General features: G+C 36.4%; 1 protein-coding gene across 1 annotated transcript in view; it reads left to right on the plus strand.

The window, feature by feature from the left end:
* Positions 1 to 1,860: 1,860 nt before the first annotated feature.
* The window catches only part of crispld1a (cysteine-rich secretory protein LCCL domain containing 1a), a 34,107-nt gene continuing 10,935 nt past the window's right edge, over positions 1,861 to 25,032 (plus strand). Inside the window, exons 1-8 of the mRNA XM_056451106.1 lie at positions 1,861 to 2,046; positions 6,189 to 6,491; positions 16,681 to 16,799; positions 19,183 to 19,315; positions 21,835 to 21,950; positions 22,072 to 22,172; positions 23,694 to 23,840; positions 24,336 to 24,396. Coding sequence (XP_056307081.1) covers positions 6,225 to 6,491; positions 16,681 to 16,799; positions 19,183 to 19,315; positions 21,835 to 21,950; positions 22,072 to 22,172; positions 23,694 to 23,840; positions 24,336 to 24,396 — 944 coding nt within the window. The 5' untranslated portion in view covers positions 1,861 to 2,046; positions 6,189 to 6,224. The remainder of the gene's footprint in view (positions 2,047 to 6,188; positions 6,492 to 16,680; positions 16,800 to 19,182; positions 19,316 to 21,834; positions 21,951 to 22,071; positions 22,173 to 23,693; positions 23,841 to 24,335; positions 24,397 to 25,032) is intronic.

Genomic DNA, 25,032 nt, shown 5'->3' on the forward strand with positions numbered 1-25,032 from the left:
TATTCTTTTTAAAGTTTTCAATGTGAACGCACTACGTACAGTATACTACAAAATGGCATAGAATAGTGCATAAGTATGCGATTTGGGACACACCTAAGGTGTTCAAGACCACTAGAGACTAGAGACACTAAGCAGGTGTGAGTTGTAGGATTGGAGCTAAACTATGCAGAGCTGTGGCTCTCCAGGAAGTTTGAGACCATTGCTTTAGAACAGGGGTGTCCAAACTCGGTCCTGGAGGGTCACTATCCTGCATAGTTTAGCTCCAATTTCCTTCAACACACCTTCCTGAGGTTTCTAGTATACCTCGAAAGAGCTTGATTAGTTAGCTCAGGTGTGTTTAATTGGGGTTGGAATTAAAATATGCAGGACACCGGCTCTCTAGAACCGAGTTTGGAAACCCCTGCTTTATATTGAGGAAACAATATAGTGGATACAATACAAACCTATAAGTGGCAGAAGTGAAAAGAAGGTGTAATCTTACACAAAGGCAACAGTAAATAAAATGGCCACATGTTTGTTTGTTTTCCTTTATTTTCCACCTTGGAGGTAACTAGTTTTGCAGCAGTGAGTCACATAACATCCCATACAGATACTAAATTAACTACAAACCATTCACAGATAACCATTGTCATGTCAATCAGATTACAGATTAAGAATTCGTCAGTTTAATATCAGCTGAGAAAAAAAAATGCCACCTGGTATTCTGAACTGATGTCCGCAAAGGGGTGGATTTATCCAATAAGCAAGGTAAGCAGCCGCTTAGGGCCCCAGGAAATCTGAGGGCTCCCAAATAAATACCTAGAAGTATAAATGATACTATAAAATATATATAACATTGTTTTCTATCATATTTTGTAGGGTGAGGGTCTACACTTTTAAATTTGAATGTAATTATTACTGTTCATCTGCGCAAATGTGTCCCCTTCAATCATGGACCAGTCTAGCAGTCAAATCAGTAAATATTTCGTTTTAAAAACAAAATAGCTCATTTATTATTTTTAGTTGTGAATTCAACCTAAGAAAACAAATAATTTCAAAAGTTTTACAAGGTGCTTTACATGTTATTATTATGTTGCATAGAGATAAAAGGTAAAATAACAAGATCCAATAATATAAAAAACAGCAAAATAATAATAATAATTAAAAAATGTAAATATAAAAGGTGCATTTTAGATCTTTTGGGTCTCTTAGCTGGAATTGCTTAGGGCCTCAAAATCATTAAATCAGCCCCTGTGTCCTCATGGCAGAAATTCATTATAAATTCTAAAATGGACGATCAAAATTCATTAAACTTTTTTTATATATACATAAAGATCTGTCTATGACTTTTAATGGACTGATTTCGATAGTTTCAATGTTTACAGAGTGTGCTGTGCTGAAGAACATCTCTACACACACTAAAGATTGAAGCAGCAACAAGAGTTTTTTTTCCCCAATTTTCCCACTTACCATTATGATGGCCACTTTCTGATGTTCCTTGAATTTTATAATGTCCCTCATTCAAACTGAGTTTCGAAAAATTATGTTTAGATAAATTATGTTAGATAAATTATGATAATAATTTAGATAAATTATGTTTGCTTGTTTTTCAGAGCAAGTCTCATTGCATAATGCCAAAAATGGACTATTGAAGTGTTTTATTTACCTTTAAAGGTTCGTTCATGATACGAATAACAATATTGATTCTGCAAGACATGGGTTATAAAGACAGACATACTCCGATTGTAATTATTCATTTGAAACCAGGTCAAACGAGTTGGTTGACTGAAACGTGGTAGGTGGGGTTTGCAAAGGAATTCGACTCTATAAAATGTTGAGTGTGGATTCAAAGAGATGCTGAAGTTTGTCCCACACACCGCACGCAGGGGGAACCGAGTCTCCCCGGCACAGTGATGACCGTTCAGCTTCAGCTGCATTTATGAGCATGATTACAGATGTTTTGGGATCTATGGACGGGCACTTGCAGAAACAACATTACTGGCAGACCACTTGCAGAACTCAATACTGAAACTTACCGCCTGCAGAAAAACTCACTCGCTGGATCAGGTAATTCAGCATTTAAAAGTGTAACCGGGGTTATTTTTAGACATTTTAATCCGTTGCTTATGGACTCGTGGTTAGACGTTGTGCACATTATTAACTGTTTCGATACCCTTTGCTGGAAAAGTTTGATTTAAAGTTAGTGTTGTTGTAAGTTAATTAAACATGTTTAATTGGTTATTATAAACCCGTTTGTGCTGCTGTGTGTATTTTATTCAGGAATTAAACAAAAGATAGCCTAATTTTATATATTTTTAAGAATGTTTTGTCTGTGCCATTTCTTTAACGCACATTTTTTACTAAATCGCTATTTTTAATAATAGATTTGTTTTTTTGTTTCTTCAGTCTTTTCAAGTCAATGATTGAACAAAAACAAAGGCATTAATAACTGAATTACCAAATAAGACATTTGCATGCATGCATTAAAAACAACCAAACAAAACATACATTGGAGTTTTCACATTATGAATCCCTTTGATAACGTTTCTAATAAAGTTTTAGCTAAAATAATGTTTATATTCAGTTTCATTTCGTTGCTCTCTTTTAGTTCACAGCTATATTTTAATCGCTTCATCATTTATTTATCCTCACGGTTTTCAATCTTTAAGAATGTTTTTCTTTTGTTAAACACAAAATAAAATATTTTGACCGATGCTGCTGGTGCACATTGACTTATACAGTTGGGGAAAAAAGCTTACTATGGAAGTCAAACTCAAATATGTTTGTACAAATGAAGGCTGAGTAGCTAAACAATAGCAGAATTTTCATTTTGGGGTTAACCATATGCCTTTAATAGCAGTGTCCGATCATTCTTTGCTATCAAATTTACTATATATTAAATGAATCAATATCACCTGAAGTGGCACTGCACAGACCAATAAGTCTATGACCTCAAAGTGCAGTAATGGTGTACTCACACTAGGCTATCCGCACCGTGCCCACTCAGTAGACACACAATGTATTAAGATGTTAATATTAGGTTAGATTTAAGTCACCAGCATTTAAGGACAACACTATTTTGATGTCCAATAAGGAAGTGAAATGACATTGATATTTTGTTGATTTTAGGTTATGTTGGAAAGTGACCAAAACCCAACGTCACATTGAAGTCAAATGCTGACATTTATTCATCAGCTATGGCAACCAAAATCCAATGCCTGATAGATGTTATATTGGTAACATCCACACAGCGTCAAGCTGTAACCTCATAAGACATTGATGTTTGGTTGTTTTTAGGTTGTGTTGGAACATAACCAAAATGAAACATCTGTCTGACGTTGGACACTGACGTCGGTCTGACGTTCGGTTCTGATGTAAACCCGATTATCATTTCCAAACAAAATGCAGGGTCCCACGACGTTGGGGTACAATTCAATTTGACGTCATGTTGACATCCTGGCTCTGCCGAGCAGGCACGTTTGACCCTCATTTCCCAGTTTGCTTGACAAGTGTGAGTGCTCTGAATCAGACCCAGGCACGGTTCAGGTGGCCTGACCTGACCTGGTTGGAAAAGGTGTGCTAGTGCGCAGTTTAGTTGGGCTTTGGTGTGGTACGCTTGTAGTGTGAGTGCAAAATGTGCCTGACCATGAAACTGAAGACTGGGACGGGGGGGACTGTTTCACATGGATTTATTAATCATTCTTACTTTTCAATGAACGTGAACTGTTATTGTTTATTAAAGATACAAACCTCTCACTGCACATTATCTACCACCTTCAGCAAACTTCCTAATATGTTGAGCATAATGGCTAAAGCAATCTCCATTTTACGGAGCGAGAATGCTTCTCTTCTGTTAAACTGGACAGTTATCATTATCGATGACATAAGCGAGCTGAGGCTCGGATGGCAAAAAATGCAATGTGAGTGCAGGCTGAGGGGGAGAGTGCCTAGTTTGAGTACACCCTAAGAATGGTTTGAAACCACATGGAGCAGTCAGCAATTGGTGTCATGGTACTTGTCATACAATGGTCAGTCTTTGCAGCTCTGTATCAAGTCGAACACCGGTCCTGGTCAAATGTCAGTGCATTCTAAACTGCATATATTTGGAGGGAGCTCCCTTCAAAGGACACTTTGGAATAAAAAAATATCATGGCTGCCATATTGAAGTGTTGTTCCAAACCAAAGTGCTCAAAACTGACCACTTTAAAGGACCCCCATGACCCTTTGCTCAGGGAAGTTGATTGGCGTTGCATGCAGCATATTATTCAAAAGGGCTCATCCCTATGCCCTAATCCCTTCAAAGCTGTCAATCCGGAAGGTAAACACTTCAGAGGGAATTAGAGCATAGGGATGAGCCATTCCAAATGGAACACTTTGTGAATCAGTTATAGAGACTCAAAGCTCAGAGTTTTGAATTGTCCCACATCCTGCTAATTACATACAAACATTCTACAACATGTAACATTTACAACATGAAAGTAAATGAATTAATTGACTTAAATTGACCCTAAAGAATAGCTCACCCATAAATGAGAATCTGTCATCATTTACTCATCCTCATGTTATTTAAATCCTGTATAAATATTTTTGTTCTCCTAGACACAAAACAAGGTATTTGGAAGAATGTCAGTAACCAAAAAAGATCTCACCACCAATTTACTCCCATAATATTTTTTTTTTAAATACGATCAAATGCACATATTCTAACATAATCTCCTAATTTCTGAGAAGAGATTTAAAAAATTTGTTGTAATATTTAACATGAAGGTATATATTTTGGTTTGACTTAAACATTAATATTTTAATTGCACAAAACCTGTAACTAACTAAACACGTTTTGTTGAACGCAGAACAAAACATTCTGGAAAATGATGGGAAAAAAGCTTCATTGAATTCTGTAGTATTGTTTGTTCCTTTGGCAACGCAGTGGGGTGGTAGGTAGTGCTGTCGCCTCACAGCAAGAAGGTTGTTGGTTCGAGCCTCGGCTGGGTCAGTTGGCATTTCTGTGTGGAGTTTGCGTGTTCTCCCTGCGTTTGCGTGGGTTTCCTCCGGGTGCTCCGGTTTCCCCCACAGTCCAAAGACATGAGGTACAGGTGAATTGGGAAGGCTAAATTGTCTCTAGTGTGTGAGTGTGTATGGATGTTTCCCAGAGATGGGTTGCGGCTGGAAGGGCATCTGCTGTGTAAAACATGTGCTGGATAAGTTGGTGGTTCATTCCACTGTGGCGATCTCAGATTAATAAAAGGACTAAGCCGAAAAAAAATGAATGTTTGTTCTTTAATGTATGTCAATGGCTGTTTTTCCTACACAATATTATTCATAATATCCTTTTTAGTGTTAAAATCTTTTTTACTCAGAATTTACTCACCAATAAAGTCCCCAAGAAATCAAAACTAACCATATGATTTTGATAGCTCACATTGCTAGTTTTGGGGTAAACAATTCATCTGTGCATGTTATGAAGAAAACAAAAACTTGTTTGCCAGTCTAATCTTTAATTGAAATCTGAAAATGCACTTCCTGTTTTTTTTTGTTTCGTTTTTTCAATTAATTTGTTAGATTATGTAAATTTTAGGAATTGGGCGTGGCTAACATATTTAAAAATGCTGCTGCAACTGTCAGTTTTGACAACAAACAGAAATGGTGAGGATGAGGTGTCTGTTAGTTTGTAATAACTCTCCCCAAACCCTCTTACCCTTTTCTCGTGCCTACTTTACTGCATCCATTCACCTCGCAGTAGAAAAACAAGCCACACACACTATTGTGTCAGGATGAGGTGTCATTTTTACTATTCCGTTTCTCTAGGAACTGCATTACAATACGTAAAAAATAATGGTCGCAGCTTCTGGTTCATTGTGAGTTTAACTGTTTCAGTGTCTTCATTTATTTGTTTTTTTTTTTGTAATCTAAAAGGGACATTTTAAAGAAACTGGTGGCCACTGACATTCATCGACATTCCTCAAAATATCTTTTTTTTTTTGTTCCTATGAAACAAATCATGCTTTTCTTTAATAGTTTTTAATTAGCTGTTTCTACACCCTTCCAAATATTTCTCAGCAAAGTTGTATTCTACATAATGTACTGTTAGAACAATCAGTAAAATTTACAAATGTACACACTTTTCCACAATATTATGCCAAGAAAAGCTCTTTCGTGTTCTGCTGTGCTTCTCAGATTTACAATTTGAAAACATTTCTTTTTCTCCTCAGACGTCATCATCGCATAATCTTCAGAGCTCGTCCAGCATGGGTCACTTCACCTTTACAATACTGACAGGCCTCTTTCTTCTTCTGGTGACCCGGACTGTATTTGCCATGGTGTTGTTTAATGCCACAGATCTTGGCTTTCTATTGGAGAAGTACCTGGAGGATGATGATGATGGTGGAGACGGAGTGGAGGAGCGACAGAGAGGCAAGAGAGCCATCACTGCCAGTGACATGCAGGCCATCCTGGACCTTCACAACAAACTCAGAGGACAGGTTTACCCACCGGCTTCAAACATGGAGTACATGGTAAAACATCTTTTCAGATGGTACAACCTTGTGAATACAACACACATTAGGAAGCATATACTCTTAAATTGGTTGTGGTTTAGTTATAAGAATACACAATAGTATCAAATATGCATTGGTTTAATTTGAAGTCAGCTTATTATTGGGGTTTTGGATGTAAAAATTTGGCCTTGCAAATTCATGGGTTCTTAATAAAAAATATTACAAATGTGAACATGTATAATATAACAATAGGGAGCAGCGTGAAGTTACCCTTTTATTATAGGTTACATATAAAATTAATATAGCCTGTATGAAAAAAAAAAGTTTTTGAATCTTTGACAAAGTATAGAAGAAACTATATAATGATATACCCAGCTAGTAGAATTCATGTGGTTCAAATCCGGCCCACACCAGACACCTACATCTGGCCCACATACCAAATGGAATGATGGCCCACCAGATCTGGGCAATATCACATATCAGCCAGAATTCAACCAAATTAACCAGAACTGACCCAAACTCAAACAGTTTGCTTTTATTCTGGCCCAGATCTGACCCACACCAGACACTTACATCTGGAACAAATACAGAATGGAAGGATGGCTCTAGGGCGGTCTGCTCCTGTTTGTCAGATCTGGGCCACAAATAATCAAAAGCAATACCACATATCCGCCAGAATTCAACCAAATTAATCAGAACTGACCCTATTCTTGGCCACAGTTTGCTTTTTTTCTGGCCCACACACACTTACCTGTACATCTGGAACACATACTGAATGGAATGATGGCTGTAGGGCGGTCCGCTCCCGTTTGTCAGATCTGGGCCACAAATAAGCCAAAGCAATACCACATATCCGCCAGAATTCAACCAAATTAACCAGAACTGACCCTATTCTGGGCCACACCTTACATTTGCTGGGTGTGGCAAAGTACAAAAATCCCAGCATGCATTGCAGTATGAATACATTCTATAGCTTATTGATGCTGCAGTTTTCATCATTTGATTTTGATTCTGCTGTTTATGTTGACGTTGTTGATTTTTTCACTTTTAATGTCCTTTTTGTGATGTTTGTGAGTTTTGTTCATTTTGTTACTTGTCACCATTGTTGAGGTACATATGCTGATTATTGATGTCTCTGTGAGCAGAAGTTGAACCATAGAATGTTTTTAGCTTATAAACCTTCATAATTCTGTGGCATGTGCAAGCATGTTATTACGTTACTTCTAATAATGGATTAAACATTGGTTAACATCAGTGAATTATATTAGTTCATCACAGGTTGTCACTTAATTTGAGTGCTTTTTTTTACTTGGCTTGTTTGCTGTATTGAATCAACTTTTCAAACAAAGTTTTTAAAAGTTACAGCAGCCCAAAATAATTTTTTTTATTAAAAGGTTCAGGGCTATGAGACCAACTAAAGCAAACACTTTTCTCCATGATGGTGACTTTAGTCTGTGTGGTCCACATACGTTTTAAAATAACTGGGTCACATTTGCCATATTTTCTCTGGGCCACATTAGGCTCACAGCCACATTAGCCAGAGCTTACTGTGCCAAATATTTTCCAAAGGTGGCCCACATATATCGTAACTTAACTAGGCCACATTTGCACTTACACCTGTGAGCCACTTTACCCTAAGGTTTGGACCCAGATTACCCTTAAATGACTATGCTACATTTTTGCCAACTGTGGCCCACATTTGTCCTCCATCATTTGGGCCAAATTTATCATTTTCCACATGGGTCACTTTAGGCTCATATTCAGATTACATTTTGCAAAAAGAGCCAAATCTTTGCCTTAAATGGCCCATATATGAATTTGATTCTTTGCCCCCTGCCATTGTACAGGTAAGCCACTTAAGGCTCACATTCATTTTGTCTAGGCCGAAGGAAGACCACCAGTGCCGCATAACTGCCTAAAGTGGCCCACATTCGTATGCTATTTGGGTTACTCATCATTGTGTGTTGTACAGTATACTAGGGTAGGTCGAAATGATATGGGAAAATAAAGGTTTTTAAATATGCAGCATCTTTTGCATGGAATAATCCACTAAGTTGCAGTTTAAAGAATTGATTTCACTAAATGCTTTTAAAAAGAGTATAAATTATTTAAACTGAAACACAGGTCTAGAGATGTTTTGAATAGTTTGTTTGTCAATGTGTGATTCATGTTAACTGTCAATTGTTTTTGGTTTATTGTCTGTTAGACCCATGTGGCATGTATACTGCCTAATCTTGGCCAGGGCGCTCTTGTAAAAGAGATTTTTAATCTTAATATGTCTTTCCTGGTAAAATAAAGGTTATAATAACAATAACAATAAATTAGCAAGCAAAGATTGTTTTTTTTTGGTGCATAAAATTGTTCTTGAAGGTTTGTATGATTACAGTTGAACCACTGAAGCGACATGGAATTTTTTTGATAATGTTTTTGGTTCCTTTTCTGGACTTGAACATATCAGTACTGTTACTATCTCTGGAGGGTCAGAGAGCTCTTGGATTTCATTTAAAATATCTTAATTTGTGTTTCAAAAAATGAACGAAGGTGTTAGGGGATTGTAATGACATGACTGTGAGTAATTAATTACAGAATTGTCTTTTGTGGGTGAAAAAACTCTTTAATGTTTAAAGTTTTGAGAAGTTTTGTAATTAAAACTATTTGCCTTGAACCAAAATAAGTTGGAATTTAAAAGCGGATTTTTCCCCATGATTTCCAAAACAATACCATGTAACTAAAACAGCTAAAAAAGAAAGAATAAAGGAAGAGGTTATTGCCCTCTTGAACATTACAACCCCATTTGTATAGCTTTTAGAAAGATGGCAGTGGTTTGAGAGATGCCTTGTAGGGATTGTTAACTGGGTGTCAGGAGTGGAGTTTGAGCAGCTCAACAGAGTGAGAGTAATAGGAAAGGTGTGATGGATGTGGAGATATGGAATGTGATGATGCGCGGCTCAAGTCTTCCACTGCCTCTTACAATAACTGACTCTGAATTCCAGGCAAAACGGCAGAATTCCGGATGACGGCAGAGAAATCGAGCCTTGTCTCAACAGAAACCCACTCATGTTGCCACACACACTTCACTGATTTTACATTTCTCATTTAAGACACTGAAAAAGAATTTAAAAAATCAACTAATAGTTATCACAAAAATTTTCAGTTGGTGTTTAAATATGCACATGAAGGATTTGCATACATTTACAGCACAAAAAATCTAAAGGGTGGATTATGTCAGATTTAAGGTTTAAGTCTGGTTTAATTTTTAGGCAAAATTAAGTCAAAGGTGATTTTTGAGATTTTTTTTCCACATACAACATACTTACTAAAGTTATTAAGTTAATATAACTTGACATTACTTAAAGTACCAATTTGCAAATACCATTTTGGCTATTACTCATTAGGCAGCAAAAAAAAATTAATTTTGTATTTTAAGTTCTCTGAACTTTTTAATTTCTTTAAATGATTCACCATGTCTCTGTGTAAAATGATTGGTTGCGCTCGAAATTCTGCCTTGACAACCGTGCTGATTGGTCGATATATGTTAAAAGACACAAGATAGTCAGTTTGCTTGTGATGCTGAATTTTGTTGAAGCACAGCAGAACAGAACAGAAAACAGAGAACTACCTGAACCCATCTGAAAAAAGACAAAAGTTAATTTAGTAAGTAGATATTTAAATGCTTATACGGTATACATTTTTCTTAATTGGTATATTCTTATTCTTTATTGGTGTGCACTATAGTTGAATTTGGCAAGCTAAAGTCAGTAGTGTATGTGTGTATGTCCTGATCCTCCAGGTTGGGGGTTGAGCGTTGGGCTAACAACCCACTATGTAAAAATGAGATGTTACGAAACACCAACATGGTGTGGCTAAATATCAACTTCAATATAAACGGCCCTGGGAGTAAGTAAAGAATATAAAAGCTGAAAAATGTGGAAGTTTAGTAAGCCATTTTAACTTACACTGTAAAAAATGCAGGGTTCCACACAATTCATTCCCTTTGTCCCAACACAAATCAATTAAGTTAACTTAACGTTTTAAACAAATTTATGTGGATTGAGCATAAAAAAATAAGTTGTCCCAATGAAATCTCAAGAATTGTGTTGTTTCAGCTCATTTAAAAAAAAATAGTTTGAACAAGTTAAAAAATATATATTTTTGAGTGTATCTGTACTTAAACATTTAGGTTATCTGTAATTAAACATTTAAGTTAATGAAGAGACATCAATGAAGAGACCACATTTGGCCAACTCAATTAATTACTCAAACGAACTAAGGGAATCACTTTCCTCAAATCATTTGAGTTGTCTCAACTTATTAGGGTTTACAGTGTTGTGACAAATTCTCAGTATTAACTGGTGCCTTATTACCTTCTGAACGATCTTGTTCTGTGTACCTAATACCTAGCTATTACCTTAATAACTATTAATAAGCAACAAATTATGAGTTTCAGCTAAAGGTAATAGATAATGGTTTGCTATTAGCAAGAATTGTACCATAAAATAAAGTGTGACTGAATAAAACATATATAAGAAAAATGTTTATTTAAGAAAAACTGAACCTTGGATTCTGGTGTTCATGATGCTGCAGAAGTGGATATTTATGGCTGAGAGCAGGAGAAAAAACAACAACCTAGGCTCATTCTGAAAACGCAGCCCTATATACATTTCTGGAGATTGTGAATTATGTAGCCAGAAGTACATATGGCTGCATTTTGTCCTTAAAACGAACGCTACAGGGCGGTATGACGCTGTTCCTTTTCAGCCTACCAGCTGACCGTTTACCTCCGTATGGACGGCTTTCCCGCTGTTACCAGTTTGTCCAGTTACAGTAGTTCGCTATGTATGTCGGTGGACTTGAGACGCAGAGAAGAGTTGACTATGATAACAGGGTTTGAGTCCGGTGAAGAACGGTTCCAGAAAGCAGGTAGGACAAAAGCAGAAATCAAAAAATAGAATAAACAAGTAAATAACAGGGTGAGAATGTGGTAAAATCTGAAAACGTGGCAGTTTTTCTTTTTATGGATTGGTCGGTTGGGTTTAGGGAAGTGGGTGGGCGGGTCAATTGGTGCTTTTGAAAACACTATTGGTTGGGTTTAGAGAAGGAGGAGGGTGGGTCAGTCAATTGGTCAGTCAGTCATTCCGTTAGTCAGTCGAAAGCGGCCTCTGATAGATTTATGCGAGAACAGCAGGCGCAAATGGCACTGGCGAGAGAAATTTAAGATCTCAAAATGCATACACAGCAACCTCTGGTGGGATCATGAAAACAAAAACTGCATAAAAACATAGCTCCTCGGATGAATTTGGTGCTCTCCAGAAATGCTTCAGAATGAGCCTGGGTTGAAAAAAATTTTTTTTTTGAGGAAATGGCCTTTAAAATATGTCATTGAAATCTACAGACAAACAGACTGATAAAGTGTGGTAAAAGAAATAGTGTGTTTTTAAATGTTTTGTTTAGTGTAGACTCTTGTGTAGCAAAAAATCCTATAATCTCAAAAATGACAGGTACTGTACATGTAAAAAAAAACACTTTCTGCCTGCAGTGTCTCACTTGAATACTTTTACTGTGGCTCTACCTCCTGAGAGACATTGGAAATTTTCTAATTTCTTGGAATGTGACCAGTTGAAAAAACGTACAGCTGATGAGGTGTCCAATGAAGTAAACAATGCTGTGTGAAAGAGTGTGAGTGTCTGCACTGACGGGACATGTTTTCCTTCACTGGTCCTGTCTAAGTGCGGTCAGATTCTTTGGGGCCTTCCCAGTGAGGACGCTGTACAAACAGAATCAGTTTACCTTTTTTTTTTTGCAGGTTATAGATTTTCCAGGATATAGACCAATGCTAGAAATATGCAATCATTACTATTTGGGATTCAATTTTAGACTATTAAAGGTGCAGTATGTCAGTTTGAGACCCAGTGGTTAAACTAGATATTGCATTACTTATCAAAACACATGCAAGCGCAGGTTGCCAGATCCAACAGGAGTGTGCCTGACTATCAAACCTAAAGACTGATTTAAATTGTGTTCTCGTGTTAATATTTTCATATTAAATTTAATACTAACAATGTGAGTTTGAATGCCATTTTACATGACATTTATTGCTATACTATGGAAAGCAGCAGCAGATAGTTCACCTCAGATCTTGAACATGAAATAAACCTTTTGAAATTGAAATTTACTCGAAACAAACACATATCAGTGATTCACCATGTACGTTTTATAATGTTGAAGAGGTTTAATATGTATTAATTAGACAATAAACCTTATCATTTCGTGAGTGAGTGCATATTCTGTCTTTCTGAATGCTGTATTTAAATTTCGGTGCAAACAGCCAAATTGCTCATCACTGCAAATCTCGTCACATAGTGTGTTGTTATTACACGGGTTACAATGTAACTTGCTCACCTAATGTTTACAATCGTAATATTTATATTATTTGCTAATTAATAACCACCTCATGTGGAACTCTGAATCTATGTCTCATTTTGGAGTCTGTTACTGTCCACTGGATATTGCCTTTCGGTCACAGATGCATGTTTTGAGAGCCTGAATGAAATACGTGGTTTTTTACCAAGGCAATGCGCAGTGCTGAAATATAATTGGTTAAAGTGGCATTAGGCGGGTTAAAAAAACTAAAACAAAGACAGCGTTCTGGCATGTAATGCACATTTTCAAAACAATATCTGAATTTAACAATGTTTTTCAGATAAACAAGAATATTCACTTAGCATGTATCTTAAATATCTTTTATGCTTTTGAAGAGTCAAAAACATACATACAGCACATTTAATGCATTTATGTGATTGTGAAATGCTTGGTTTGGTACCCCAACACCTCACATGCTAAAATAAATACTGACTTAAATCTTTCTACTGGATTCAGTTGTTACTAACACACGTGCATCTACAGTATTTATTTATACATATTCTATTAAAAAGATAAGCTCATTTGACAACCCTTTCATAATTGATTATAAAATTATTATTGTGAATTACAAGAATGAATCATTTTAATTAGTCCTTCTTTTATTTTAAAAAAAAGCATATTCTTGGTTCCAGTGAGGCACTTAAATTGAGTAAATGGTATTAATCCATCAAATGCTCACCGATTAAACCTTAGACAACAATAATATATGTGCTGACAGTATTATAATACTTATAACTAAAGGTAAAACCATAAAAACGTCAAAAAATGTCCTTAATTCAGTAACACTTAATACAGTAACTCTTAACAGTGACCATGGTGATGATCTAATGATTTATAGATGTTAGAGAAAGAAAAAAAAACATTTAAACAAAAGAGGTCTCAATATAGAGCAATATAAAGGATCTCATAACCTATTCATTCCTAAATCGCAACTGGCAACAAAGATTTTTTTTTTATTAGTGATTTAGTTTTTTTCTAATGTAACTTTGTTCTTAATTTTAATTTCTTTTTTTATTACATAGTAGGCCCCTTGTTCATTCTTATATCAATTTTGGTATTTTAATGTGAAATACTTGTAACCAAATTATGTAAAAAAGAAAATTATGTTAGATTATGTTGTTTGAAATAAAGATTATTATTATTTTAATTATTAATAAAATACTATAATAATAATAATAATAATAATAATAATAATAATAATAATAATAAACTTTTCTATGTAAATATTTATTTTTGGACTTAAAAATTAAAAAAAAAAGGGCCCATCCACTTTCTATGTAAGTCTTTCAATTGTACTTTTGTTTAACAGAAAATGAGAGACGAGTTGAAATTCTTTTTGTGGTAAGCAGCAATCTTGCACAAATGCTCTCAATTGAGCGTAACTTGTATTGATTGTGGAATATTCCTTTAATTCAGTATAAAAGCCCATTTTGATGGGTGGCTTAGAAAACCAAGCAGACGTCCTGTTGGCAGGTGCTCACTTCAAGGATTAATGTCTCAGGCAATTGTTTCAGCTATTTTGGGGACCTTATTGGGCCAGATTTACCGCTGGACTGTGCTTTGGGACTTCCCATGGAAAAAGTGTTACATGTATGGGCAGTGACAGGGCAGATAACTCCCCGTCACCCCTGCCACAATTCTGCCTCGGATTTATGTCTAACCTTGAGTTCTGTATACTTTCCATTCAAGGTGAAAGCGCCATTTTGTTTTTCCAAAATGAGATGTTTTTATTAAACAGCCAAAATGTGGGTCAGCTGGACAGGAAAAAAAATCTCTTAGTGTTGAGTGGCCTTGAATGGTGTAGTTCAGAACGAAAACCAAGAACACAGAACAGGAACTACAGAAGACAGATTGAAAAACAACGGCATATGGAGAACATTATTGTATCCAAAAAACTCATTGTGCCTTTTTGAATCAGTGCACAAGAAAAATAAACCAGAATAAGCCTACAGCCTGCAATCAGTTGTTGTATCGAAAGAGGGCTATGTCTGGAAAAACATTGGTTACAATTTATTGCAGAGTGCTTGCAAAGTAAGTAGAAAGTACTTTTAGTCAGTAGAATCTCTGTTGGGAGAGCATCAGATTAAAGTATATCAGATATTAAAGTTGCAATAGGTGACTGTCTTTAGAAACGTTATTGTTGCTATTGTTGTGCTGGTTGAAAGTCTCGCGAAGTTACATGATTGAACAAGTGATTGACAAGTGATTGAAATGAATTTGTTTGTATTTTTAAGATGTTGGACAAAGAAAATGCTCGTCCAATCAAAATATTTGGGCTGAGCATTACGATAGAGAGCCCAAACTGTCTGTCAACATAATAGATTCATATATCTGTGCACCCTGTTTGTGCAAATAGACACCTTTACTCTCACACATTTACACATTTAAATCCCAGTACACTGAAAAAATGTATTCAAAGATGATTCCTTGGATTTACTCATTTTTTTTACGTTAAGTGGTTGTAAACAATTTATTTGGGCTGAATTTAAACAAACAAAGTTGAACATTGCTCAATATAATTTGCTTGTTTAAATTCAACACAAATAAATTGTTTGCAACAGTTTTGCATGCAACACTTTTTTCAGTGTACTTTGACTTTTGCTAATTCTTTTGCAATATTCCATTTACGAAACTCACTTGTGCACTTGTAAATGTGTAAGACAGTGGGTGGGGGAGGGGTGAAGCAAAGGCAAAGCCATTTTATTGGCTGATTTCTGACCATTGAACAACACCAGCCAGGGACTTGTGTTTTCAGTGATCTCGGGCTATATTTAGCATATATCTTCTACTGCACCTTTAAATCAAAATTTTTCTTTTGTATGGTATTTGAACACTGATTTGTGTCCACACTGTGTGTCTATACTCAAAAAGCTAACAAGTTAACTTAATTCCTTCATGTTGTGCCAACACAAATCGATTAAGGATCCCAACATTTTTTTACAGTGCACAACCGTCCTAAAATGCATAAATGTGATAAAAATGCACCCGGTCCATAAGACATTAAGTGAACTTTAGTTTACAGCAGTACTCAGACACTGGCTTTTTGTGTGTGCACTTTATGTCCGAGTTTAAAATGAAAATGATGATGATGATGATGATGATGAAGAACTAGAGCGTCACTTGAGTGTGATAAGCATAATGAAATCAAACAAAGGTTTTGTTTTAAGAGTAAGACATGTTTTTGTCTATCATTCATAAGCAAATAACGCTAAATACAGGTAAACAAGGTCTAAAATATCCACTTTCCATCATACTCAGAAGTAGACTTTTTTGTCGTGTAAATAATGCATGTCGCCATGTCACCAAATGCATTTAACCAGCCACAAAAGACCCCATAGTCAACATGATCATTGTGGGACGTGCTGTAAAATGCACATCAAAATAAGATGAAATAAGAGAAATCATATTCATTACATTGTACTAAAACCCACAGGTTGAAATCAAAAATCACGGTTACCATTCACATCTTTGCATTCAGTTGCTATTCGACTGACTCAAAAGTATCTTCATATTGGTTATGTACTTAAAAATGAAAATGTGAAAAAAAAATGCAGTTTACAGTGTAAATGTTGTCAGTTAGTAAATGGGCCCATTAACTCCAACAGCTTTTAAGCACTATTTAACCAGACCACATTATTTTTTTTCTGGTAACCACCTTATCACAACCAGGTCATAATCACAACTATACAAACTAAAGATTAAGGGTTTAACAGCTTTGTTTCAGTAATGCTGTACCGGCCACCAGTTTCCATCTGATTCTCAGTCCTCTGTGTGTATTTTTTTGTAGGTGTGGGACAATGAACTGGAGCGGAGTGCTGAGGAATGGGCCGAGACCTGCCTCTGGGAACATGGACCAGCAGGCCTGCTGCCTCAGATTGGTCAGAACCTGGGAGTTCATTGGGGAAGGTCTGAGTTTGTTTTTGTTGTCAGTAGCAATCTGCATATAGCATACAGTCTTCTGCTGTCCATCAAGGCTGCATTTATGTGATCAAAACTGTTATGTGATTACAGTCCCTGACAAAAGTCTTGTCGCTTGTGTACAAATTTATCTGATGTGCCACTGAAATATATTTCTAATCAACATATTTTTTTACAAAAAATGGCTCCCAACAGATTCCAACAGATTGTGTAATAATGTTTCAGTGGAAAATAAAACTATTCTAATATTTCCAGCTTGGTAAGTCAATTTTTGCAAACACATGAGTGTTGTCGCCTTGTCATATGAGCCCCACCTGTGACTAATAATGGATCAATTAGGTCCTAGGTGTGTATAACAAGAACCCCAGTACACTAGACATTCACATCAACTGCAACTAGACCTCTGCAAACATGCCTAAGATTCACCCTAAGATTAAAATGTTGATTATCAAGAGGCTGAAGACCAGATCCAGTACTGATGTGGCAGACACCTTCAATGTGTCTCAGTGTTAAGTACTGAGGATAAAAAAAGATTTGAAGAGACTGGAGACGTTTTGGACAAGCCCAGGTCAGGCATACCCCACAAGACTCGAGAGGGCCGTTTGTTGGCTCGAAAATCCAAGGCCAGTCCATTTTCACTGCAGCAGAGCTCCAAGAGACCTTTAGGTCACCTGAAGTCCCTGTGTCAACCAGAACAGTTTGTCGGATTCTGTCTCGAAATGGCCTCCATGGTCAAATCAGTGCCCAGAAGCCAGCACTAAACAAAAGAAAATTAAAAAAAAAACGTGTGACATTTGCCAAGGAACATCATGCTAAAAGGATGGACAAAAAGTGGAAAAGTGGTAGAAGGTGGATTTTTCAAATGAATCTTCTGTTGAAATATAGCACAGTTATCACAAATATTGCAGGAAACCTACTGGAGCCCACATGGATCCGAGATTCACCCAGAAAACAGTGAAGTTCGGTGGCGGAAAAATCATGGTCTGGGGTTACATCAATTATGGGGGTTTGCAAGAGATCTGCAGGGTGGAAGGCAGCATTCATTCATTCATTCATTTTTTTTTCAGCTTAGTCCCTTTATTAATCTAGGGTCGCCACAGCAGAATGAACGGCCAACTTATCCAGCACATGTTTCATGCAGAGGATGCCCTTCCAGCCGCAACCCATCTCTGGGAAACATCCACACACACACATACACTACGGACAATTTAGCCTACCCAATTTACCTGTACCACATGTCTTTGAACTGTGGGGGAAACCGGAGCACCCGGAGGAAACCCACGCGAACGCTGGGAGAACATGCAAACTGCACACAGAAATGCCAACTGACCCAGCTGAGGCTCGAACCAGCGACCTTCTTGCTGTGAGGCAACAGCACTACATACTGTGCCACTGCATCACCAAGGCAACATCAATAGTTTTCAATAATCATCAATAGAAATCTTAGCTACCGCTTATATTCCCAACCATAAAAGAGGCCAAATTCTGCAGCAGGATGGTGCTCCATTGCATACTTCCATCCCCACATCAGAGTTCCTCAAGGTGAAGGTGCTCCAGGATTGGCCAGCCCAGTCACCAGATATGAACATCATTGAGCATATGTGGGGTTGGATGAAAGAAGAAGCATGAAAGATGAAACCAAAGATATTGATGAACTCTGGGAGGCATGCAAGACTGCTTTCTTTGCTATTTCTGATGACTTCATCAATACATTGTATGAATCCTTGCCAAACCACATGGATGCAGTCCTTCAAGCTCATGGAAGTCATGTAAGATATTAAATTTGGGTCTCACAGCACCACTACTTTATTTGCTGACATATTTTTGTATTTGTTCAATAAATTTGTTCAATTTCTATATAAAACAAAACTTTTGTCTTGCCAAAATTTGGCCTTTCTGTCTTTATTAAATGATAAATCTTTTTCCAGTGAAACTATTTTGTTTCAGTGCATTAAACGTAATTTGAGAGGGTTTTAGCATTTCATATGAGCTATTTCTAACACAAATTAATGAATTTAAAGTGCAGGTGTTCTACAAAATAGATGAGCAACAAGACTTTTGTCGGAGACTGTATATGGTTTCTATTTGAATATACTCATAAAATAGAAGTTTAATTCCTCACCAGTACTCTAGGCTTCAATGTCAATTGATCCTCCAATAATCATTTCTAGGTTGATTGAAAAAAAAAACATGTATTATTATTATCCTTAATGTTGAAAACAGTTGTGCTGCTTAATATTTTTATGATTGGCCGGGCTATGGAAAACGATGTGTACATTTTTGCTGCAATCTTAACATAGGCTTTATTCTGCATTGGACAATGCAAATAAAATGGTTTTACTAATGATGCTTGTTTTAATGTTCACCCCAGGTATCGTCCACCTACTTCTCATGTACAAGCCTGGTACGATGAGGTCAAAGACTACTCATTTCCATATCCCCAAGAATGTAACCCTCACTGCCCTTTTAGGTGCAGTGGTCCAGTTTGCACCCACTACACTCAGGTAGATATAATGACTAGAAAATGCATCATAAGCTCATCTCATGTGTATTTACAGTAGGTGCAAACGCTTTGTTGGAGTTGACAGATCTGAAAACAATCGTGAAATTTATGTGAACACAGTGAATAGATTGTAATGCCAGTGTTACATGTGCCCTCGTTCTGGTTGTCAGCTCTTCAACTGCAGCCATTTTTTTTTTAATTGTTTGGAATCTAACCAGGAAAACAACATAGAGGAAAGCATTGAACCGCTTCAGTGTGTTACTAGGGGACAATTGGAGAGCCAATATATCTGTGTGTTTTGACAAGGAGTTATAGATGTTGGAAGGCAATTGTAGTGACTGCGAATGATGCAGTAGTATATTGAAAACTAAAAAGCCTTGGGGACCTCACAAATTTAGCTAAGCATTTCTATTTCTACTAAGTTAACAGTGTCCCCAAATGGCAAACGGAGAATCCTCACACAAAAAAGTCATCCAATAATTCCCAACCAAATAGTGACCATGAACTTAAGATCCAAAAAGATTTTTTAAATATAAACATAAAACTTACATTTTAGCAATTAGACATTTAAAAAATAAAAAAACAACAACAACCAATTAAACAAAAAAAATAAACATGAATTTCCCCAACCAACCACTCACGAGTGCTATCCAAGGGGAAAAGTAGATACTAAAGGCATAGTAAACATATTAATTAGAAGCTTGTAGAAAGAATATAAATGTTTTTCATACAACAAAACCTTGTCTATTAGGCCAACCCTGTTCCTGGAGGCACACCAACAGTACATATTTTATATGTCTCCCTTATCTTACCCATTCGTGTCAGGTTTTGGGGTCTTTTCTAAGGTTCTGCTGAGTTGATTCAGGTGTGTTTCATTAGTTAGAGGTTAAAAATGTGTACTGTTGGTGTGCCTTCAGGAACAGGGTTGGGAAACACTCCATTAGGGTATAACAGACTTTTTCCAGATGTAGTGTACCCATTAACTCTGTCAGTCATAATTTAAGAGTTGGAATTTCTTTTTTCTTCCAAAACTAAAGAACATTTTTTGGCAGAGATTAACCCATGAAACAAACTGTTGTTGTACCCATGTAAGTCTCAAAAATTCTTCGGAAACTCCAAATATAATTAATCTAGGATCTGGTTCAATCGAAAGGTCTAATGTATTGAAATATTTTGTTCCAGAAACTCTGTAATTTGGGACACGTAGCATAAGAATGAAACAGATTGGAATCTAAAAACTGACATTTGTCACACAATGGTGACACTTCTGAAAATATTTTATTCAATTTACACTTGGAATAATGAAGCTTATGAAGCACTTTAAACTGAATGAGACAATGTCTTTCATTATTGGTAGATGATCTGTGAACCAGTTTAAAACTTGGTCCCAAATTTCTATTGCAAGTTCTTCTTACCAAGCAGATTTAGGCCCAATCCCAATTCTTTATTTGTACCCCTACCTTTTCCCCTTCCCCTTGGCCCTTGAAACAGAGTGTATAGAGGAAGAGCTTCAAAATGTACCCCTAAGAAATGGGACAGCACTACAGCACCTGTACACGTCATCATATGTCATCACGATCTCTTGCTTCATATGAGATCGACAATGGCGACGTCTGTAGTTATTCCATTTGTCTTCAGGAAATCACTGAAGGCAAATATTATGTTATCATAATGATCTAATGTGGCAATAAGATCATAACTGTACTGTGCATTTACACCGTGGCCATATTCATCTATGTAAACACACAAAACAACATTAACATTATAGCAGACACTGTAAAAAGGTCATTCTCAGCCACTAGACTTTTCTGACAGAATATTCCAGTGTCATCGAGTGACAGTATGTTGTGGGACTGCTATACAGCAGTTATTATTATGGATTATAGATAGCGAAATTTAGCGGTTTTTATTTTAGTGTTTTTTTTTATAAAACATGACGGTAAAACACAAACGCCATTATGAATATATTAAAACATGTGCTTGTTTGTTGTAAAAATTCATAATAATGACAAAAACATACTAATTTGTGGATCTCCTTACTTCCGGGTGCAGCTATGCTGCCATTGTGGACTGGTGTATTTTGGGAAATTTTCTTACACCTTGGTTTCAAGTATGGTCCTCAACAATCTCAGTTTGAAGAGGTATCTAGCCCTTCCCTTCGCTAAGGGGTAGAATTGGGATTGAGCCTTAATGTTCTTCATAGATGGACTATTAACCTGTTCTAAACCCTTAATTTTTCAAGTCTTGTGAAAGTGACTTCAAAATGAACCGCAATAAGTTGTATGACAGCCTAAATTCCATATATTTCTCACTCAAAGTTTTTTTATGATTTCAAAACGCTAAGTATTTGTGCATTCTGTTGTTTTTCTTCTTTTTCTTTTTGAGCTTGTGGTCAATGTCTCATTGAATTGACAATAGGGATTACTCATGTAAGAAGACTTGAATCTTGAGCAAATTCCTTGTTCTAAATATGTCATATAGGTCATTATAATAGTTGTTCTGCTTCCTTATTAATTCCAGCTTGTTTGGGCAACAAGTAGTCGAATTGGCTGTGCGATCAATGTGTGCTACAACATGAATGTGTGGGGCCAGATCTGGGCAAAAGCTGTTTATCTTGTGTGCAACTACTCACCAAAGTGAGTTACTTATTTATGATTCTTCATTCATTATTCAATATTGTGCTCGTTCTCTGTCATTTGTAGGATGATAGCTTGTCAGTGTTGTCTCTGGTTATGTGTTTTTTTTTGTCCTGTGCAGAGGTAACTGGTGGGGATATGCCCCATATAAACACGGCACCTCTTGCTCTGCCTGTCCACCAAGCTATGGAGGAGTGTGCAGAGAAAACCTTTGTTATAAAGGTTTGTTGCTTCTTTTATGAGCTTCTAGAGCTGCAGCTTCCATTATTTACATATATAAACTACCATTCAAAAGATTAGGGTCAGTATATTAGTTTTTTCTTTCTGTCTGTTTTTCCAAATTAGGCCTATTCACATCAAGGATTGAAACTATAGTCATACAGTAGTGAAATGATCATACATGTGAAAGAATGCGTCTGCATCATTATTATAACAACAATGAAACGTGAACCCCTTTCACACATACAGACCTTCCTGGAAAATTACCAGAAATTTTCCGGAAAGGGATCATGTGTGAACAGGCCCTTTTTGAAAATACCAGTAAAATTCCTTCCGGCAATTTTCTGGAAAGAGAAGTTGTAACATTACTGGTAATTTGCTGGAATGCTGCGATGTGTGAACGCAGAAGGAAAATTGCCGGAAAGAGCATGTTCATGCTTAGAACGCACTAATGTGAGACGTCTACTCCAGCCAATCAGAACATCCAGATGCATTCACATCCACGCTGTTTATGAAAATAATAGCCTTTGAATATTTTTCCAGACACATTTAGTTGCTAGATGTTAGTCAGATAACGTTTCTATGTTCCTTCTAAATACCAGCTTTGTAAAAAAATATCGATAAAATGCTTATGATAAACCGCTGTTTGTTTACCTTCAAGCTCTGCTTCGGTTGCTTGATGCGGTGTGTGCACGTAAAGGTGTGCTCTGGTGAGCGCCAGCGCACACACATATTATGTACATCTTGACATGCGAAAGTGTTCCTCCATTTGTTTTCACAATACTTATGTGTTCACAATACTTATCCATCCACAGAATGTGGAATGTAGTCAAATGAGTAAACATTTAGCTGTGGTTCACGCTTCTGCCTTTAGATGTCTCTGGGACAAAAACAGCTTTAAATAAAAGTGAAACCATCAACAAAAGCCAGACCCTTTCTATTACAAATACAAGCGCAGCCATTTAGAGCTCATTTCTGGTTAATGATGTTAGAATTTACCGGTATTTTGGAATGGATGTGTGAATGGTTTTTCCGAAAAAATCCTGGAATGTTTTAAAGAAGCCTGTGTGAACAGCGCTTCTTTAAATTTACCAGTAAAGTAATTCTGGAAATTTTCCAGATATTTACCAGTATCACTGTGTGAAAGGGGGTAAAGACTGAATCCATGCAGCTTAAAAGTGCTGCAACATTTAAGGTGGCACATAACAAAACCTATGATAAATAGAATAACATTGTGCATATGAGTATATCAAAATAGATATAGTTGCCTTTATGGTTATTGTTCTTGATTTGAACAGGTGATTATTATGCCAAATTGTTAAACTGATCAATTGTATCATTAATGTACACACATTATGCATACGTTTCTAATAAATGCTGTATTGAATGCTTTCCATTTACTAAATCCTGAAAAAATATTACATACACAAATAAAATATACATATATTGTATACAATTATTAATTAGAAATTTCTATAGATCCAGGCAAAATAAAAAGACTTTTTTTTATTGTTTCACTTTCAGGTGATGGAACAAATAGGCAAAGCCCAAATGAGGAAACACATGAAAGAAATTCAATAGAACCAGAGGCCCCTCACAGCCCTGGGCCCCGTTTACGTGCCCCAAGTCCAACCAGACACCCAAATGCAGTTGTGAGCAAAGAACAGATGTGTAAGTGATGGTTAACTGATTATACTTTGCAGGATCATTCTAAAAATTACAGTTGTTATTGCTTTTTCATCTAAAATATAAATATTTTCCAAGAACATTCTGTTCTGTGTAACTCGGATTTTTTTTGATGATCACCATGCATGCATTTGTCAATACGTTTTCTCCTTTTTCAAACATATATTTAATGTTACAAGTCACTTTGTGCAGTGGGGAGTTTTTTTTTCTTCTCATAATGGTGATCTCCCTGCTGAGTATGTTTGCTTTAGGGACGATGAATACTTGTGGGTTTTAAATTGCTTCCTTTGCTGAAAGGGGGTTTGGACTGAAAACTGAGATCTCCTGCTGCTGGCCACCATGAGCTCCTGCTGGAATTCCACAGCTTGCTTTTACAAAACTGCAGGAACATAGCTGTGCGTTTCTGAAGCCCTGCTAAACTATACAGCCTGTCTAAACATAAATGAACCGCCTGTGTTTCTTCTTTGCTTTGTTGTGCAGCCCAGACTGTGACATGTGACACAAAGCTAAGAGACCAGTGTAAAGGGACCACATGCAATAGGTGAGATAACGTTTTTCTTTTTAAAAAGCATGCCATAAAAGCCTTTTTTTATGATATTTATAATTTCTGGCTACTCTTTGTATTTACTGTAAGGGAATTCACACTGTGAGTTTCAAATAGAATGCATTTTGAATGAAAAAACACGCACACTAGAGGCTGACCAGTATTGGATTTTGCTGATAACGATAGCTTGGTTGGACCGTACTTGCCATTAACTAATTAATGCTGTACAAATTAAAACACATAACATACAAATAAATGTACAAATTTAAGGTAAATGAAACACATGTACTGGGGAAGAAATGCAAGCATGGAGAATAATATGTTTGTATGTTTTTTGACAACATTTTATATTGATAATATCAAGCTGCAATGTCAAGCAATTGCTGTACAGCATTGTCATGGTAGTGGCTGCAATGCAACTTTGACATTATAATGTTAAAAAACAGCTTAAAATCCATTGCCCTCCAAGGCGGGGGTCCTCCACTACTTTATATAGCTATGTAGGAACTCGTATTTGAAATATGCTTGTTCTAAAATTAGGATTTCTTTTGGTACCCATACGCACATAAAAAAGTCCTGTACCAAAACGGTTTGATATGAACGTGAACTTTAACACCGAAATAAGATAACATT

Source organism: Danio aesculapii, chromosome 24, assembly GCF_903798145.1.
Source record: "Danio aesculapii chromosome 24, fDanAes4.1, whole genome shotgun sequence".
In the NCBI taxonomy this organism is placed as follows: domain Eukaryota; kingdom Metazoa; phylum Chordata; class Actinopteri; order Cypriniformes; family Danionidae; genus Danio; species Danio aesculapii.